The sequence below is a fragment of the Gobio gobio genome, assembly GCF_949357685.1.
Source record: "Gobio gobio genome assembly, chromosome: 14".
Lineage (NCBI taxonomy): Eukaryota > Metazoa > Chordata > Actinopteri > Cypriniformes > Gobionidae > Gobio > Gobio gobio.
Window position 1 is genome coordinate 7,886,371 of NC_137107.1, and position 20,664 is coordinate 7,907,034.

The 20,664-nt window shown below is 42.2% G+C and overlaps 1 protein-coding gene across 1 annotated transcript in view; it reads left to right on the plus strand.

Moving 5' to 3' along the window:
- jakmip2 (janus kinase and microtubule interacting protein 2) overlaps window positions 1-20,664 on the plus strand; it is a 71,672-nt gene that overhangs the window by 49,205 nt on the left and 1,803 nt on the right. The window contains exons 14-21 of the mRNA XM_079835115.1: window positions 3,910-4,008; window positions 4,095-4,148; window positions 4,253-4,318; window positions 7,051-7,119; window positions 9,378-9,455; window positions 13,622-13,825; window positions 17,810-17,875; window positions 18,046-18,119. Coding sequence (XP_079691241.1) covers window positions 3,910-4,008; window positions 4,095-4,148; window positions 4,253-4,318; window positions 7,051-7,119; window positions 9,378-9,455; window positions 13,622-13,825; window positions 17,810-17,875; window positions 18,046-18,096 — 687 coding nt within the window. The 3' untranslated portion in view covers window positions 18,097-18,119. The remainder of the gene's footprint in view (window positions 1-3,909; window positions 4,009-4,094; window positions 4,149-4,252; window positions 4,319-7,050; window positions 7,120-9,377; window positions 9,456-13,621; window positions 13,826-17,809; window positions 17,876-18,045; window positions 18,120-20,664) is intronic.

A 20,664-nucleotide genomic window follows, 5' to 3' on the forward strand; every position in this document is an offset into this window, starting at 1 on the left:
GATATTCGCGCCGGGTTAACCAATCAGGAGCTTACTCTAGTAGTGACAACAATGAGGAGAACATCTGTATATTAATATCTGGTTCAGACAATATGATTATCACTGTGATAACATTAAATGAATGAAACACAACCCAGTCTCTTTTTGTTAAATGCAAGTTTATGTATGATCAATAATACAAAAGTATAAGTAAAAAGTATAATAAGCTATACATGAAATAGAGCAAACAATTCAGTCAAACATTTAAAGTCAGTGCTAGTCGGCTACAACTGTAACGTAAAGTTATAGCCTAAAAATAAAAAAGTAATGAAACTTAACTTTGCCTTCAGCCTAAACGATTCGCCAGGGAACAAATTATAGATCCATGAGACCAAAGATCGGCCGTTACATATACACAAGACGAATTATAGCTGGAGACGCCACAGAGACATCAGAGCAGCGGCAGAAGGACTGGCCGAGGAAAGGCTGCTCTCGCCGGGGTTAATGAGCGCTGAGCACCGCTGATCCACTGGAGCTCACAACTCCGAAAACACCAGATAAAATGTTCAAATAGGCACTTTTTTATAAATAAACATTAGGTTTGAGCTTTAAACAACTACATTATCGCCTGAAAAGTCTTAAAACTACGTTTTGTCACACATTAACAGTAGATTTTAACAAAAAAAGACCCATGTCAGCCATTTCTCAACGAGACGAGCCGGCTGACAGAAGCCCCTCCCATGACGCGAATTCGCGTCTGTTGTGCAGTGAATGTCACGAATTTCACGCGTGAATGAAGCGAGTCAACTCAAAATGTTCAAGCGTCCAACTTATTCGCGTCAATCGCGTCCGGTGTGTGAACGCCACATAAGACTCAATTAACATGCATTATTGTTGACGAAAAAAGACGAGTCTAAAATGTTTTGCATAAACGATACGATAAAATCTCTCTTCATTTTCATCTAAAATCATCTTGAGATCTATGAGATAGAATATTCAGCTGTTCAAAATATTCAGAATGAGCTTGCGCTGTTGCTCATGTACAGGTCTCATACTCCTGTGGCTGCGACACATTATAACTGACGAGAAGCACTGCGGACAAAAAATATCGGGGGAAAACACCACCAACCTTAAGCGACATCTAAAGGCTAAATTCAAACAATAAATACCGTTTTGGTGCACTTAATGTGGCATAACAGTTAAAGCCAGAGCCGAGTTGCGACATGCTTTCATCTCGAGGCGGCACGGGCGGTCACATGGTTCATGGAGCGCTCAATACTTCTAGCGCTGTGTCAATACATTTGAATGGCTTAAGCGGATAGACAACAGCTTCACTAGACAGGAGTTTGCAGCAATTTTTGGTAAACAGTACAGCATAGTGTGCATTGATTATTACGTCAACCATATTTAAAGTATCATTATATTATGGAGAGTGATGGAGATGCAACATTGTTTACATTAATGTTAATGTTTTTCTCGTATTTAGCCCTCAGGTATCCCTTACTAATTGGTCACACTTATACTCATTGGTGGTCAAATGTGACCATACACCTTGACCTTAACTATTTTTAAATTAAATAGCCTATATTTTAGTTCAATAATATTTAATGAATATTTTGAGGAGAAATGTTGGTACTAAATCCTATTTGTGCAATAATTATGGTCCATTAATGACCTCTTACATTTTTTTTATTATTACAATTTATATTACAATTAGTGTAGTAATTAAGGTTAAAATAAAGAATTACAATGCAAAGAGGCAAATTAGAAATTTTTAGAAACTAAATTAAAACACTAGTCCCGTGAGTGTTAAACTAAGTTCTCTTTCACATCTCATTGTGCTTAAACTGTCAAATACACTCACGGTTATGTCAAAAACACACACAGTTCACATAAACACAGTCGGTTATGTCTGTGAACATAAAGAAATCACATATGTGTATTAGATCTGTGTATTAAAGTGACATCAGTGTAATACACAGTACCTAATTCTATATCTGCTGTTAATATGAATCAAACAACAAAACAGAAAATCACTCTCGACTCTTGACTAAATAACTTTAGTAGCTTTCTTACTTGAATGCTGCTGTTAAATGGAGATGAACATGGCGGACTGTGTACAGCTCACTGAGGGTGGAGCTATGCTAATAGGGCGGAGTCAGTCAGCAGTAGTGGGCGTGGCCTGCTCCAATGTGACATCACAATGGAGCACGGCTCATTTTGAGACACTGTTTCAGATTTATGGGGAAAATAACAGAGTGAAGGGATTTTTACCACAATAGGGTGGTTGTGTACACACTGCGGACACCTAAATATGTTCAAAAGCAAAATAAAAGTAAATATTGCATAATAGGTCCCCTTTAAACTTGTAACTACAAGACTGTGAGCAACTCAGAATTTAATTGTGTTGCTTCATTTGTTCTTAAAGGATTAGTTCACTTTTAAATAAACGTTTGCTGATAATTTACTCACCCCCATGTCATCCAAGATGTCCATGTCTTTCTTTCTGCAGTCAAAAATAAATTAAGGTTTTTGAGGAAAACATTCCGGGGTTTTTCTCCATATAATGGACTTCAATGGGCTCCAAACAGTTCAAGGTCCAAATGACAGTCTCAGTGCAGCTTCAAAGGGCTTTAAACAATACCAGAAGATGAATAAAGGTCTTATCTAGCGAAACGAGCAGTATTTATGCTACTATTTTACCTCTTATCAGATGAACGTGATCATCTCTGAGCTCCTCCATAACTTCCGCTAAGTGAGGTCAAAATACGAGCGTGGTCATAGATACTGTATATCGATTGTAGATGCCTCATTCTACTGATCCGTACAGGCGCTAATGAGGTATCTACGTGTACATCTATGACCACGCTCGTATTTTGACCTCACTTAGCGGAAGTTATGGCGGAGCTTATAAGAGGTAAAATAATAGCATAAATACTGCACGGTTTCTCGCAGAAACGGATCGTTTGGCTAGATCAGACCCTTATTCATCGTATTATGTAGTTTATAGCCCTTTGAAGCTGTACTGAAACTGTCATTTGGACCTTGAACCATTTGGAGCCTATTGAAGTCCATTATATGGAGAAAAATCCTGGAATGTTTTCATCAAAAACCTTAATTTCTTTTCGACTGAAGAAAGAAAGACATGGACATCTTGGATGACATGGGGGTGAGTAAATTATCAGCAAAAGTTAATTTAAAAGTGAACTAATCCTTTAAGACATTTGTAGCGAGGAGTTCATAAGAAACTCATGATGCAATTCACACAGTCTGTACTTTTATTCCTGGTTATTGGAGGCTTCTGTAAATATCTAGTTTATCCATGGGGTTTCAACTAATTTAAATTGTGCAATGAAAAAATCTATAATAATGCATAAATTGTAACTTACAATTATCGTATGCTGAGTTGTAACATACACATGGACACGTGACTGGGCCCTGATTATTATCAATTAGCAGTATTACAGTTTCCTTTAGATTGATATTCTAGCATACTAGGAGAGCAGCATAATGGTGGTTAAATCTGGCTTTTCCATCCTTAGACTGCAATTTTGACAAAGGGGAGCAAATTAAATATACTGTACAGGACTGCTGTCGTATTTTTAAGCAAGTACAATATATCACACAGCATGACAACTCTTTATTTATCTGTAAGTAAAACACAAATGTGAGCGTACTTCCATGGATAGTTGCTGTGCCAAAATGTTCCCTCTTGACAAACAAGAACACTCTTTGTCTCTCATCTTGTTTTGCATTCTCAGATGGATGCATCCACCTAGTGGTGGAAGTACAGAAATACAAAAACTATGCTTTGAGTAAACAGCCTTCTATGATGAAATGATCCATCATCTATGTGGAGACATAGACTGGAGTGCAAATGATAATGCTGTTGGTGTAAGTGTGTAACGTGTGTTTGATGTGATCTGTCAGGAGCGTGAGAGGAGATCACCTCCGTTCAACCTTCAAATTCATCCTTTCTCTGAGGGAGTGAGTGCACTACAGATCTACTGTATAAAGGAGGGAGTGAAGGTAAGTATGAAATCATAAACTGGCTCTTTGCTTTCAATAACAGTAAGAACCCATGACCCAGTTCTGCTGTCATCTGCTCTCAACAGGACGTGTGTATACCAGACCTCATCAAGCTGTTGGATATACTAGGGGATAACGGGGTACGTCACAGACCACAATCCATTCAACATTTTCTTTCTGTCATGGGCTAGATTATTACCAGTTATAGTGTAATTGCACATTATGCGTTTCTGTCTTTATGCAGAACTTGAGGAATGAGGAGCAGGTGGCCATTATTCAAGCAAGTACTGTGCTGTCTCTCGCTGAGAAGGTACGTGGTTGCCTATTTCAGGTTATATAAGTATACTAGAGAGTCCCAAAAACAGTAACTGGATGTCTGAATGCCATTACATTAGAAACAAAAGTGTCATAGAACTAATTCTGTATATACAACATTTACTTATACAACAATAATAACACTGGTCTACAGCCAAAATGCTTCTGATAAAGATATAGTCACAATTTAGTCATTCGAAATAAAAATGCTGCTTAAAATTGTTGATTTGCTCTAGTTTTCAAGATATGCTATTGGGTCAGTACATGACCTTTGACTTAGTAATGGCGGAGGATATGTGAGTTATAAAGGGAAGGGATCTCAACTTAAACCAGAAATGACTAAAATACATCTTTGACTGGACCTATGAATAAATCTATGACTGGGTTTGGACAGGACTTGCCTTTTAAGTGTAACCGATACTACTCGACCCAGAGCGGGATTCTCTGGCATGGGATGCATGCACGCTAACAAGGACGCTAAAGGCCGAAGCTGGTAGCGCAACTCTTGAGGCCAGGGGAGTGAGGTTTACATGCACCGCTCTTACTGGCCTACGTTACAATCCCCCCCTAAACCTCATTCCCATACGGGTCACGGCACCAGATGTGACTGGTCCTACTCAACCCGCCTTGAGCTGGATTTGAACCAGGGTCTCCATTGTGGGAGGCGGGCAAGGACGCCAAAGACCGCAGCCTCTAGCGCCAGTCTCTAGTGCACCTCTTGAGGCCAGGTTTACACGCACAGCTCTTACTGGCCAACATCCATTACACTCACCCCCCCTAAAACTCACTCCCATCCCGGTCACACCACCAAATGTCACTGGTCTTACTTGACTCACTCTGAGCGGGTTTCGAACCGGGGTCTCCGGCATGGAAGGCTGGCACACTAACAAAGACACTAAAAACACAGCCACTAGCGTCAGTCGCTAGCGCACCTCATGAGGCCAGGGGAGTGAGGTTTCCATGCACAGCTTATACTGGCCTACGTTACACTCACCCCCCTAAACCTCACTCCCACCCAGGTCACGGCACCAGATGTGACTGGTCCTACTCAACCCGCTCTGAGCTGGATTTGAACCGGGGTCTCCATTGTGGGAAGTGGGCAAGGACGCTAAAGACCGCAGCCTCTACCATCAGTCTCTAGTGCGCCTCTTGAGGCCAGGTTTACACGTACAGCTCTTACTGGCCAACATCCATTACACTCACCCCCCTAAAACTCACTCCCATCCAGGTCACACCACCAAATGTCACTGGTCTTACTTGACCTGCTCTGAGCGGGTTTCGAACCTGGGTCTCTGGCATGTAAGGCTAGGCACACTAACAAAAACACTAAAAACACAGCCACTAGCGTCAGTCGCTAGCGCACCTCATGAGGCCAGGGGAGTGAGGTTTACACGCACAGCTCATACTGGCCAACATCCATTACACTCACCCCCCTAAAACTCACTTCCATCCGGGTCATGGCACCAGATGTGACTGGTCCTACTCAACCTGCTCTGAGCTGGATTTGAACTGGGGTCTCCATTGTGGGAGCCGGGCAAGGACGCTAAAGACCGCAGCCTCTAGCGTCAGTCTCTAGTGCACCTCTTGAGGCCAGGTTTACACGTACAGCTCTTACTGGCCAACATCCATTACACTCACCCCCCTAAAACTCACTCCCATCCAGGTCACCCCACCAAATGTCACTGGTCTTACTTGACCCGCTCCGAGCGGGGTTCGAACCTGGGTCTCCGGCATGGAAGGCTAGGCACACCAATAAAAACACTAAAAACAGCCACTAGCGTCAGTCGCTAGCGCACCTCTTGAGTCCAGGGGAGTGAGGTTTACATGCACAGCTCATACTGGCCTACGTTACACTCACCCCCCTAAACCTCACTCCCACCCGGGTCACGGCGCCAAATGTAACCGATCCTACTTGACCCACTCGGAGGGATTCAAACCGGGGTCTCCGGTTTGGGATTCGGGCATGCTAACAAGGACGTTAAAGACCGCAGCCGATAGTATCAGTAGCTAGCGTGCCTCTTGAGGCTGGGGAGCGAGGTTTACAGGCACAGCTCTTACTGGCCTACATCCACTACATAGGCAAAACAATGAATCATGTAATCTGAAGCTGATATGAATCGCATTATGTTATTCCTAGAAGTCATGGATGATACAATCATAAAAAGCATACAGCACTCATTGCTGAACAAATTGCCCTGTATTGCTCTAGGAATCATACAGTGTTGTGCTCTCTTACTTGTCAGTGTTGGATTTTGCAAAGGGACACATTTCTGTTCAGCCAAAGTGATCAGAGATGCCTCGTACTTGAGTGAACAGTGCACTTCAGATGGAGCACATCAATGCCATCATGACTATTGCTGGACAGCGATGAGAGACAAGAGACAAGCCAAGAAGCGCAGTGTAGACACTGAATAGGTCTAAATTATGTGCATAATAGTTGTTTGCCTTTTGTTTCACAATACATTTGATTTATATAACCCCTTTTCTGATTTCTAAAGTGTTACATAAGCAGGACAGGTGACAGGTATAAACGTAAAATGTTGGTATAAACGTAAAAACTTAGTAGCCAATCAATTGTTTTAACTGTCATTTGAATTCAGCACATTAAAATACATAATAGGTTTTTATTTCTGAAGCAGGCGATTTCTAAAACAAATTGTAGACCAGTGTAATCATTTGCAATGAAGAGATCACAGAATGTGTGTATTTTTGTCTGTTGTGGTTTAGTGGATTCAGCAGATCGAAGGCACAGAAGCAGCTCTGCATCAGAAGATGATGGACCTGGAGCTCGAGATGGTACAAACAACAAGTCACACATTAATTGTCTTACATGTTTGATGTTGATGAATAATGAATTCCCTGTTTTTTTTTTTAAATATATACAAATAAACAGTAGGTTTAAAATGTTTTACATTTACAAACTAAGCAAAATAGGTTGCTGCAGATTTATGTTTTGCCTTAAGCCGGGTGCACACTGTGCGATTTAGGCCACGATTTGGCCGTTTGAGACAAATTGAGCAAATCCTAAAATATTCCTCTGATCCTAGGATAAAATCTGAAGTCTTTGATCGTTAGTTTGACATGTTCACCGGCAGCCGATTAATGACCACTGCCATCAAATTTTACCTCAGACAAAATTCTGGCAGTGTCAGAAGATTTGTCAGAAGATTTGTCAACCTCCCCGGGAAAGTCTGTGCCAAGGTACTGAAGAGGAGAATTTGGCCGATAGTGGAACCTCAGATTCAGGAGGAACAGTGTGGTTTTCGTCCTGGTCGTGGAACACTGGACCAGCTCTATACCCTCTCCAGGGTGCTGGAGGGTTCATGGGAGCTTGCCCAACCAATCCACATGTGCTTTGTGGATTTGGAGAAGGCATTCGACTGTGTTCCTCATGGGGTCCTGTGGAGGGTGCTCTGGGAGTATGGGGTCGAGGGCCCTCTGCTTAGGGCTGTTCGGTCCCTGTACGACTGGAGCAGGAGCTTGGTCCGCATTGCCGGCAGTAAGTCAGACTTGTTCCCGGTGCATGTTGAACTCATGCAGGGTGCCCTTTGTCACCGGTTCTGTTCATAATTTTTATGGACAGAATTTCTAGGCGCAGCCAAGGGCCGGAGGGTGTCCGGTTTGGGGACCACGCAATTTCGTCACTGCTTTTTGCGGATGATGTTGTCCTGTTGGCCTCCTCAGACCAGGACCTTCAGCGTGCACGGGGGCGGTTTGCGGCTGGGATGAGAATCAGCACCTCCAAGTCCGAGGCCATGGTTCTCCGTCGGAAAAGGGTGGCTTGCCCGCTTCAGGTGGGTGGAGAGTTCCTGCCTCAAGTGGAGGAGTTCAGGTATCTTGGGGTCTTGTTCACGAGTGAGGGAAGGATGGAACGGGAGATTGACAGACGGATCGGTGCAGCTTCTGCAGTAATGCAGTCGATGTACAGGTCTGTCGTGGTGAAGAAAGACCTGAGCTGCAAGGCGAGGCTCTCGATTTTTACCGGTCGATCTACGTTCCTACTCTCACCTATGGTCATGAGCTGTGGGTCATGACCGAAAGGACAAGTTCCCAGATACAGGCGGCCGAAATGAGCTTCCTCCGCAGGGTGGCTGGGCGCTCCCTTAGAGATAGGGTGAGAAGCTCGGTCACTCGGGAGGAGCTCAGAGTAGAGCCGTTGCTCCTCCACATTGAGAGGAGCCAGCTGAGGTGGCTCGGGCATCTATTTTGGATGCCTCCTGGACGCCTTCCCAGGGAGGTGTTCCGGGCACATCCCACCAGGAGGAGACCCCAGGTCACGCTGAAGGGATTATGTCTCCCGGCTGGCCTGGGAACACCTCGGTATTCCCCCGGAAGAGCTGGAGAAAGTGTCTAGGGAGAAGGAAGTCTGGGCATCTCTGCTTAGACTGTTGCCCCCCGCGACCCGGCCCCGGATAAGCGGAAGATGCTGGATTCTGAAAGTGTCAGAAGATTTGGTGCACACTCCTGCAGTGTTACTTTTCCTACGACAACGTTAAAATATCAATTTTTTCAAGACAAACTATGACCAAAATGAGTGCTAGAGATTTCTTTGTAGTCACCATTTCAGTCCCGCGTGTAATGCGGCTCACTGTCACTGAACGCGCCATTGATTGATTATATAAAACTCTGGACGAGTTTTCTTGCGTGTGTCCGTTTTTAGCACGTCTTGACTATCATACAGTCTGACATTAATGACTGAGATCTTACAGTGTGACATGGCTTACAGGGGGATCATGTTTGTACAGTCTGACAAGGAGCAATCGTAAAGGACTATTATAAATCGCACATTGTGCACCCGGCTTTAGTCATCTGCACAGACCTCTCAGATATGCTGGGAGTTAAAGACTCAACTTGTTTACAAGATGAATGGAAAATCTATCATTGTTATTCTTTCACTAACAGTCATTTTTGGGTGATCTATCCTTTTAGGATAATACAAAGGGGTTGCATTATATGTAATCGGTCTATCAGTTTTTGTTAAATTAAGTAATTAAGTTTGGCTCAACTGTGCTAATGTTTTGATGTCATCTAAAGCACTGACTGTTGGCTTGCAGGAGATGTTCTGCAAACAAAAGGGATATCTGGAGGAGGAACTAGACTACAGGAAGCAGGCGCTGGACCAGGCTTATATGGTAAATTATTGCTCAATTTTCAGCAATTTCATCCTTTTATGAACTTCAGCGAAACAATTACTGTGATGTTCTGTTTTAGAAAGTGGTACATGTTGTTAATTTTGATATTTTATTTAATTAGATTTTTGAGTATGTTAGAAAGTGGTTACATCTTCACAATGATGCACCAGTTTTAATGTTTTTGTATGACATTAATTGTAGTCCAATCGTTTTTCATTATAGTGCAACGAAAGGTTTGTCTTGTCAAACTTCACATGGACAGTATCCACAAACGTTTTCTTTGTTCCAAAACCTATTTTGCCACTATATTTTCTGCACTGGTGTTCTAAACCGTGAACCAAACCAACCATATCCAACTATTATTTGATTTTAAACAAAAAAGTAAAAATACGAAAAACGATGTGGTCCCACTTTATATTAAGTGTCTTTATGTACTACCATTTAAATTAATCTTTTGATACAACGCACTTAATGTGTACATACATGTTTTACATTGTACAATAATCAGAAAAATACCTGCATGTAATTGCAGCAATAATTAATATCTGTAATTACGTCTATATTTACGCTGTTGGGTGAAATAACTCTTTAAACCTAATCATATAGCATATATACACCGATCAGGCACAACATTATGACTAATATTGAGCTGGTTCCCGTTTTACTGCCAAAAACAGCCCTGACCCGTCAAGGCATGGACTCCACTAGACCTCTGAAGGTGTGCTGTGGTATCTGGCACCAAGATGTCAAATCCTTTAATTAAGTTGTGAGGTGGGACCTCCATGGATTGGACTCTGTTCAGCACATCTCACAGATGCTCGATTGGATTGAGATCTGGGGAATTTGGAGGCCAAGTCACCACCTCAAACTCGTTCTTAATCCATTCCTGAAGCATTTTTGCTTTGTGGCGGCGCATTATCTGCTGAAAGAGCCACAGCCAGCAGGGAATACCGTTTCCATGAAAGGCTGGACATGGTCTCAACAATGCTTAGGTAGGTGGGACGTGTCAAAGTAACATTCACATGGATGGAGGACCCAAGGTTTCCCAGCAGAACATTGCCCAAAGCATCACTGCCTCCGCCGCCACGCCTTCTTCCCATAGTGCACCTGGTGCCATGTGTTCCCCAGGTAAGTGACGTGATGTAATCGAAAACGTGATTCATCAGACCAGGCCACCTTCATCCATTGCTCCGTGGTCCAGTTCTGATGCTCACGTGCCACTGTTGGTGCTTTGGGTGGTGGTCAGGGGTCAGCATGGGCACTGGTCAGCGGCTGTGCCGCCCCATACACAACAAACTGAGATGCTCAGTGTATTCTGACACCTTTCTATCAGAACCAGCATTAACTTCTTGAGCAGTTTGAGCTCCAGTAGCTCGTCTGTTTGAATGGACCACACGGGCCAGCCTTCGCTCCCCACGGGCATCAATGAGCCTCGGCCGCCCATGACCCTGTGGCCGGTTCTCCACTGGTCCTCCATGACCCTGTGGCCGGTTCTCCACTGGTCCTCCATGACCCTGTGGCCGGTTCTCCACTGTTCCTCCATGACCCTGTGGCCGGTTCTCCACTGGTCCTCCATGACCCTGTGGCCGGTTCTCCACTGTTCCTCCACGACCCTGTGGCCGGTTCTCCACTGTTCCTCCATGACCCTGTGGCCGGTTCTCCACTGTTCCTCCATGACCCTGTGGCCGGTTCTCCACTGTTCCTCCATGACCCTGTGGCCGGTTCTCCACTGGTCCTTCATGACCCTGTGGCCGGTTCTCCACTGGTCCTTCATGACCCTGTGGCCGGTTCTCCACTGGTCCTTCATGACTCTGTGTCCGGTTCTCCACTGGTCCTTCATGACCCTGTGGCCGGTTCTCCACTGGTCCTTCATGACCCTGTGGCCGGTTCTCCACTGGTCCTTCATGACCCTGTGTCCGGTTCTCCACTGGTCCTTCATGACCCTGTGGCCGGTTCTCCACTGGTCCTTCATGACCCTGTGGCCAGTTCTCCACTGGTCCTTCATGACCCTGTGTCCGGTTCTCCACTGTTCCTCCATGACCCTGTGGCCGGTTCTCCACTGGTCCTTCATGACCCTGTGTCCGGTTCTCCACTGTTCCTCCATGACCCTGTGGCCGGTTCTCCACTGTTCCTCCATGACCCTGTGGCCGGTTCTCCACTGGTCCTTCATGACCATGTGTCCGGTTCTCCACTGTTCCTCCATGACCCTGTGGCCGGTTCTCCACTGGTCCTTCATGACCCTGTGGCCGGTTCTCCACTGGTCCTTCATGACCCTGTGTCCGGTTCTCCACTGTTCCTCCATGACCCTGTGGCCGGTTCTCCACTGTTCCTCCATGACCCTGTGGCCGGTTCTCCACTGTTCCTCCATGACCCTGTGTCCGGTTCTCCACTGTTCCTTCATGACCCTGTGGCCGGTTCTCCATTGGTCCTTCATGACCCTGTGGCCGGTTCTCCACTGGTCCTTCATGACCCTGTGGCCGGTTCTCCACTGGTCCTTCATGACCCTGTGTCCGGTTCTCCACTGGTCCTTCATGACCCTGTGGCCGGTTCTCCACTGTTCCTTCATGACCCTGTGGCCGGTTCTCCACTGGTCCTTCATGACCCTGTGGCCGGTTCTCCACTGGTCCTTCATGACCCTGTGGCCAGTTCTCCACTGGTCCTTCATGACCCTGTGTCCGGTTCTCCACTGGTCCTTCATGACCCTGTCGCCGGTTCACCACTGGTCCTTCATGACCCTGTGTCCGGTTCTCCACTGTTCCTCCATGACCCTGTGGCCGGTTCTCCACTGTTCCTCCATGACCCTGTGGCCGGTTCTCCACTGTTCCTCCATGACCCTGTGTCCGGTTCTCCACTGTTCCTCCATGACCCTGTGGCCGGTTCTCCACTGTTCCTTCATGACCCTGTGGCCGGTTCTCCACTGGTCCTTCATGACCCTGTGGCCGGTTCTCCACTGGTCCTTCATGACCCTGTGGCCGGTTCTCCACTGGTCCTTCATGACCCTGTGGCCGGTTCGTCCGGTTCTCCACTGGTCCTTCATGACCCTGTGGCCGGTTCTCCACTGGTCCTTCATGACCCTGTGGCCGGTTCGTCCAGTTCTCCACTGGTCCTTCATGACCCTGTGGCCGGTTCTCCACTGGTCCTTCATGACCCTGTGGCCGGTTCGTCCGGTTCTCCACTGGTCCTTCATGACCCTGTGGCCGGTTCTCCACTGGTCCTTCATGACCCTGTGGCCGGTTCGTCCGGTTCTCCACTGGTCCTTCATGACCCTGTCGCCGGTTCTCCACTCGTCCTTCATGACCCTGTGGCCAGTTCTCCACTGGTCCTTCATGACCCTGTGTCCGGTTCTCCACTGTTCCTCCATGACCCTGTGGCCGGTTCTCCACTGGTCCTTCATGACCCTGTGTCCGGTTCTCCACTGTTCCTCCATGACCCTGTGGCCGGTTCTCCACTGTTCCTCCATGACCCTGTGGCCGGTTCTCCACTGGTCCTTCATGACCCTGTGTCCGGTTCTCCACTGTTCCTCCATGACCCTGTGGCCGGTTCTCCACTGGTCCTTCATGACCCTGTGGCCGATTCTCCACTGGTCCTTCATGACCCTGTGTCCGGTTCTCCACTGTTCCTCCATGACCCTGTGGCCGGTTCTCCACTGTTCCTCCATGACCCTGTGGCCGGTTCTCCACTGTTCCTCCATGACCCTGTGTCCGGTTCTCCACTGTTCCTCCATGACCCTGTGTCCGGTTCTCCACTGTTCCTCCATGACCCTGTGGCCGGTTCTCCACTGTTCCTCCATGACCCTGTGTCCGGTTCTCCACTGTTCCTCCATGACCCTGTGGCCGGTTCTCCACTGGTCCTTCATGACCCTGTGGCCGGTTCTCCACTGGTCCTTCATGACCCTGTGGCCGGTTCTCCACTGGTCCTTCATGACCCTGTCGCCGGTTCACCACTGGTCCTTCCTTGGAGCACTTTTGATAGAGACTGACCACTGCAGACTGGGAACACCCCAGAAAAGCAGTTTTGGCGATGCTCTGACACCATGCCTGATCGGTGTATATACAGTAACACCTACAGTATGTAATATATATATATACACTTTACTGTAATTTTTTAAATGCAATGCAAGAGAACCTTACCGTCATGATCTGTAACTGTATTTGTATGTGCAACAGCAAATCCAGGAGTTGGAGGCAACCCTGTACAACGCATTGCAGCAGGATAAAGTGATAAAATACGGAGAACCTCTGGACGAGCTGCAGAAGGACGAGTTACGCTCGGCCGTGGAGAGACTCCGCAGGCAGATGCTGCGTAAGAGCAGAGAGTATGACTGTCAAGTGCTGCAGGAGAGGATGGAGCTGCTCCATCAGGCCCATCAGGTACTGTTCAAAACAAGACAACAACTCACACCAAAGATTCATTTTCAAAATTCCATTTTTAATTAAATAATTTAATACATCTAAATGTACGTATGTGTCATACTTTCAATGAGAAAGGCAACAGAATCCTCATGACGAAGAAAAAAAATCATATTAATATAAAGTTGTTTATTTCTTAAAATCTGTTGATGTGTATGGAGGACCAAACCTGCAGAAATTAAAAATTAAGGAATTAATTAATTAATAAGTAAATAAATGAATACATACATTTTAGTGCTGGGAATCGATAAAAAAACAAAACAAATTAATCACTTTTTTTCTGTAATAAATCGTGATTAATCGCAAATATTTTAATATTTTGATATTGTAATAATTTCAGTTACTCTCCAAATTAATGTAGAAACTATTTAAAGACAGTATATTTTAAATATGTGTTGTAATGGCATCTTTTTATGAATGAAGGCCAGTATCACTGACACTAATGTCTCTATGAAACATTAATGACGTTAAATTACAGTATAACTGAAAGATACCAATTTCAACATTTAGTAGGCTTTAATTTAAGTGAACTTAAAACAATCTTTACATAAACCCAAAATAATAAATGTTATTTTTACTTGTGGCCTTCCCTGTTAGACATATACAGAAATGTAATAGTTATCAAACACCTTTCTTAACTGCATAAATAATAAGTGAAATATAGATTAATCATCATTAAAGCTACACTTTTCTCTGTTGCCGTTGTTCTGTGATGAACATTAATGACAGGCATCATCAGTGCTCCTGTCACTTTAAGAACAGCCTCTGATGAACATGATGCGGATCTGACGCGCATCTCCTTTCCTCACAACTCTTTAAAGAGCACCTATCATGGAATTTTGAAATTGACCTTTCATGTAGTGTGTAACATAGATCTAAGTGAACAAAAACATCCTGTGATAGCTTGAAATATGACAGTGCACCGTATATATAGTTATTTTCTTTCAAAAGTAAGAGTCGACTCGGAGTCATTTTTAAGAATCGTTAGAAGACCGAAGCTTTTTCTCTGAATAGATGACGTCAACTTGTCAAGTTATTTGAATACGATACGCCCACTTATTGCGCTCCAAGACGCCAGTGAAAACTAGAAAACATCATGGCCACGAGACCCTGTGTTCTGAAGTGCGACTCAAAAGCAAACTTTTTTCATCTGCCCAAGGATGAGCATTTGAAGACTAAGTGGCTTGAAGACAAACCATACATCGTCGCGATTGTGTGTTTATTAGTCGTCAAATGTATGTTTCGCGATCTCAGGAAGCTTTTATTATGGACTTTTATTATGGCACATGGTATCTTCTTCGTCTGTCTGTACCATATATGGACTACATGTGCACAGAGCGTCCTCCGGCTGCCAGTATGAATTGAAAACAACACACAAGAGACTCAATCGCTCATGATTAGGCTATAACTGCCCGTTTTGAGGAAGTATTGAATAAAAAATACTCCTCTGTTTAGAAATTTGACACAGACATATGAGAATCTATCAATATGTCTCCTCATCTGCACACTTTTGAACTAAAAGCCCTGAGGGATGTTGATTTGTCGCGAGTCTTTGTGAGGAGTTTTTTTATGAATGAGATCAGCTGAGGCTCATATTACAATCAAACAGTACCGACGCGGTTTTCATATTCATAACTCCTGACACATATTAACAAATTACTGTCACTATAAGACTTTGATGGGCGTTCCGTTTCCGAAAATATCTGCACAGACTAAACCAATCACAACTGACTGGGTCATCTGACCAATCACCGCAGATTAGCGTCACGTAAAGGCGGGTTTTGAAAAGTGAATCACTAAAGGAATCATTTGAGAATCGCTGTCAAAACAGTTAAAAATAAATGCATATTATAAGAAAACTAAAGTCTTTTTTGTCATTGCATGCATGCAAAACTGTTGTTGGGGACTTCTAAAACAATATTTGGAACATTTTAAATGCCATGATAGGTGCTCTTTAAGTTCATTTAAGACGTTATTTAACTAATGTAAGACTCCTAATATGAGAATACTCAAAATTCTCTGTGTTGTTGTTATTGTTTGTTCATGAGCAAAAGAGAACTCGATGTGAGCAGGAGACTGACACGAGTCTGTCTGTGCGTCGAGTGTGTGTGTGTGTGTCAGAGTGTCCCTCGATTAGCTGACATGAGACGCAGCCACACACACACAGGACATTGACATACAGCGCGTTCTCTTGTGTCTTGTCGTGCTTAGAAACATTTACATGTATAAGAGCGTGATCATATAATCTAACGCTCGGCAAAAATGGATATTAAAAAGGTCGCTGGAAATGATCGCGGCTGGAAAAATTATCGAGCTCTTTTTTTTTTTATCGTGCGATTAATTGATTTATTGACTATCGCGACAGGCCTAGTCACAAGCTCTTTTTAATACCTTTCATTGGCTAAATATTTGTAAAACAGACAGACGTAAAGGGTGACCAATAAGAATAAGAAAGAAAAAAAGGGCACTTCGAGTGTAAGGGCAAAAAGGGCATGTGTTCTGCACAGGTTGAGCCTGCTTGATGAAATGTGTTGGTTCTGTATGATGGTGAGCTGATGCAATAGCTGTTATATACAGAAGAGGGCAGCAAATGATCAGGAAATGCCAAACACTTAGCATATTGTAAAACCCATGTATGTTTGTTTTTCAACTGTGCACTCAGCTACAGGGCCCGTATTCATAAAGAATCTTAATGCAAAGAGAAGCTCCTAGTGACAAAATTCTAAGAAAATTCTTAGAAATGTGGGCGTTTACTCTTAAAATTAACTAAAAAATCCTAGTAAAGAAAAAAGTAATTCAGAAAGCATCTTAACATCTTAGAGGTCTTCAGGTCAAATTTGTTAGGAGCACGGACGAGGACTTTTAAGAGGCTTAAGAGTTTCTTTAGCAGCGGAGAAAATGGCAGAAAGACGAAGAGGGAGAAGAAATGTGTTGCAGACGATGGATGACAGTGACTTAATAATACGCTATAGATTAGATCGTGCAGGGATCATGTTTGTTGCATTAAATCCAACTTTCAAACCACCAATTAAATAGACATGCCAGCAATCAGTGTAATTGGAAAGAGTGGAACAATGTTTATAATTCTAAGCCAATCAAAAACCTTATAGGAAATTAACAGCATGGTAAATAATAAAAGGATTTATATACACTGAAAAAAATAATTTGTTGAATTTACTAAAACATTTTATCGTAAGTGGTCGCAATCAATTTATTTGATCTCAATTTAAACAAAAACACATGTAATTCCCATAAAACCAATTCATTTTTTCAAATTAAAATAAAAAAAACTACATTTAAATTATTTAAACGAGCACAAATTAATTATGCTTTATTTAATTGGGCCCTAAACATTTTTTTCAGTGTACATATATATAATGTGTGTGTGTGTGTGTGTGTGTGTGTGTGTGTGTGTGTGTGTGTGTGTGTGCGTGCGTGCGTGCGTGCGTGCGTGCATGCGTGCGTGCGTGCGTGCGTGTGTGTGTGAGTGAGAGAGAACTGTAAAATAGGACAATTTGCGCTTGTAATTTCAAAGTGAAGGCTTAGAATAGACCCTATACTTAAAAGCGCTCCTTTTTTCTCCTTTTTGGACAACCAACCAATCACAGTCTTCAAAAGACTGTGTCATACGTAGCAACGGGGTCAGCCCCGCCTCTTCACTAAGATAAAAGTTTTTGTATTTTCCTTGCTCAGAGTTGCTCTCAGATCGGTCCAGAATAGCTCTTAAGCTGAGACTCCTACGTAAAAGTTTTGAAGCTAAATTAGGAGTTTTCTGAGAGGACTCTTAGGATCTTTATGAATACGGGCCCTGGTCTTTTGGACCCCACTGTATTTTATATGTGATAATTGTACTGTAATCCCTGACCTCAGCTTTCTCGTTTCGAGATTACTTAGCAAACAATAAAATATTGAGCATAATCACACTGGATGTTTCTCTCAATGCAGAGGATCAGAGACCTGGAAGATAAGACTGACATTCAGAGGAGACAGATTAAAGATCTGGAGGAGAAGGTAAGACAGATTTATGATAAATGATTGACAGAATGATTGTGTCTCACAGTGTTTGTTCTAATATTGATGTTGCTCATTTTCCTACCTTGTAACCTTAATTAATACATCTTTCTTTCTTTCTTTCTTTCTTTCTTTCTTTCTTTCTTTCTTTCTTTCTTTCTTTCTTTCAGTTTTTATTTCTCTTTTTATTCTTCTCTCTCGCCTTTATTCTTTGGCCTTGATGTCTGTGACATCTCCTGCAGAGGTGAGTGTACAATCTTTTCGGCTTCCTTGCTATTCAAGTTTTTTGAGGAAAATATCATTTATTTTTAGACCCTAACTGAGACTAAACTATTGCACTAGATGACACTGCGTAGTACATTAGTGGCATTACATGAATCATGACGTTTATTGAGTGTGTATTTAAAGGGAACTACTGCACTGTAAACCGAATAAGATGGTAAAACTAAAAAAATTAGGTAATTAGATATTCATCAAATATTTTAAGTTAAAGGTGTCTAATGTTTATGAGGATCTATTGACAGAAATGCAATATAATATACAAAATGAAGAAATATATTAATTTATATGAAAAATTATGTATTAATACATGTTGATATCTGCGCAATTTATGTGTATTTAGCCTTTATTTGAATTAATTTATTCATGCCGCAATGCACTCTGGGAGAACACTTCCTCAGATCACAGATAGAATTAAGTTGACAAAACTTAAACGTTTTAAGTAAGAGCAACTTGAGGCAACGAGTTTGCACAATTGAAGTAAACTGAACAAATTTGTTTTTACGATGTATATGTTTTGGAATTGAATTGAACTAAAACAGAAAATTGCATGAATATACCTTTTATTTGATATAACAAATTAAAAAATAGAACAATTGATATAAACTTAACTTACTTAGTAAGTTGAACTTAAATATACTATGTGTAATAACTACAAAGTAATTGATATTACAAATTATTTTAAGTTAAATTAACTAGAATTTTTAAGTTTACATTACTTAATTTTTTTAGGGCAACCAGTTTGCTCAAATTTTTAAAATAAAATTCAACTTATCCAGGTTAACAGTGTACATTTTTGAAAACATTTTATAAACCATTTATATTTTTACATTTATAAAAATACTGAAACGAACAATTTATTTTTTCTAGGGATGCACCGATATAAAAATAATAGGCGGTACCGATAACCTATAATTCTCTATATTTTTCAAAGCCAACAAACGATATATATATATATATATATATATATATATATATATATATATAAAATTATATAAGAATTGATTTAGATTTATCAGCCTATATATATATATATATATATATATATATATATATATATATATATATATATATAGGCTGATAAATCTAAATCAATTCTTATATAATTTTTGAGAGCCTGATTACAAAAACAAAAGTCTCAACAAAAAGCCATATCCCAAGCACACAATTATAATATTTTCATAATATTTTTATGTGTATGACAGACTTGCGCTGCACATGTATTTTCCTTTTTGAAGTGTTTCTAATCATATTTCAAGCAATTCAAAACCATCATGTTGAACAGTGCGCATCTGAATTGTCTCAGCTGAAAGAAATAATACATTATTTATCGGCGTTAATACACTGAATTATTTTGAATTATAAACACAACACTTTTCTTTTTGCCCCCGTTTTCATGATCTGAACTCAAAGATCTTTTTCTATGTACACAAAAGGCACTATGTACACTATTTCTCTCAAATATTGTTCACAAATCTGTCTAAATCTGTGTTAGTGAGCACTTCTCCTTTGCCGAGATAATCCATCCACCTCAAAGGAGAAGTGCTCACTAACACAGATTTAGACAGATTTGTGAACAATACTTGAGAGAAATAGGCCTTTTGTGTACATAGAAAAAAGAACTTTGAGTTCAGCTCATGAAAAATGGGGGCAAAAACAAAAGTGTTGCGTTTATAATTTTGTTCAGGGTATACCGGACACATTTTCTTATCGATAACAATACAAAATATAGCTGCAAGCAGCCATTAACGGGGCCAAGCGCAACAGAAGCAAACAAGGAAGATAGCAGCAGACCAACTGAAAAAATGAGTGAAGACATTTGAAGCAAAAACGTTGAAACACCACATTAAAACATTGAGTTGTATATGTTGTGCCAATGTCATGTTTTGTTCTATTATAGCGCCACCAAGAGGCACAATCCTACAATTTTTTTGATGTGTCATCGGAGTGAGCCCATACACGTGTGTGTCAATTTTGGTGAAAATATCTCATTTAGTTTTGGAGTTATAGACATTTATATGAAAAAACATGTAAATAATTACTGACACCTGACTTTGATTGGATTTTACTACCCCTTACTATCAATATTTTGACATTTTGGCTATAGCTTATAGCTATCCACCTATGTTTTCGATTTTCTGGCGCTGGTTTTGTCTCGATCGGACTAGCGGTTTCGAAGACATCAGGTAACGGTTTTTAAGCACTAAATTACCGCGCTGCACAAACCATACGGCGAAACCTGGCAAGTCTGGTATCGTTGGACTTGGCAAGGATTCAGGAGACTAAAAAAGTTAGTCCCGCGAAAATAAGTCAACCTCAAAGTTAAAAGCTTTAAAAATTATCCACTAGGTGGTGCTGTTTCGAAACTTCTCAGGCTACTTTAGGGCATCGTGCTGATGACCCATACCGAGTTTCATAACAATCTGTTCTTGCGTTCATAAAATACAGCATTTTAGCACATAATTCAAAATGGCCGACAGTCAAAATGGCAGATATGGTAAAATTCGGCA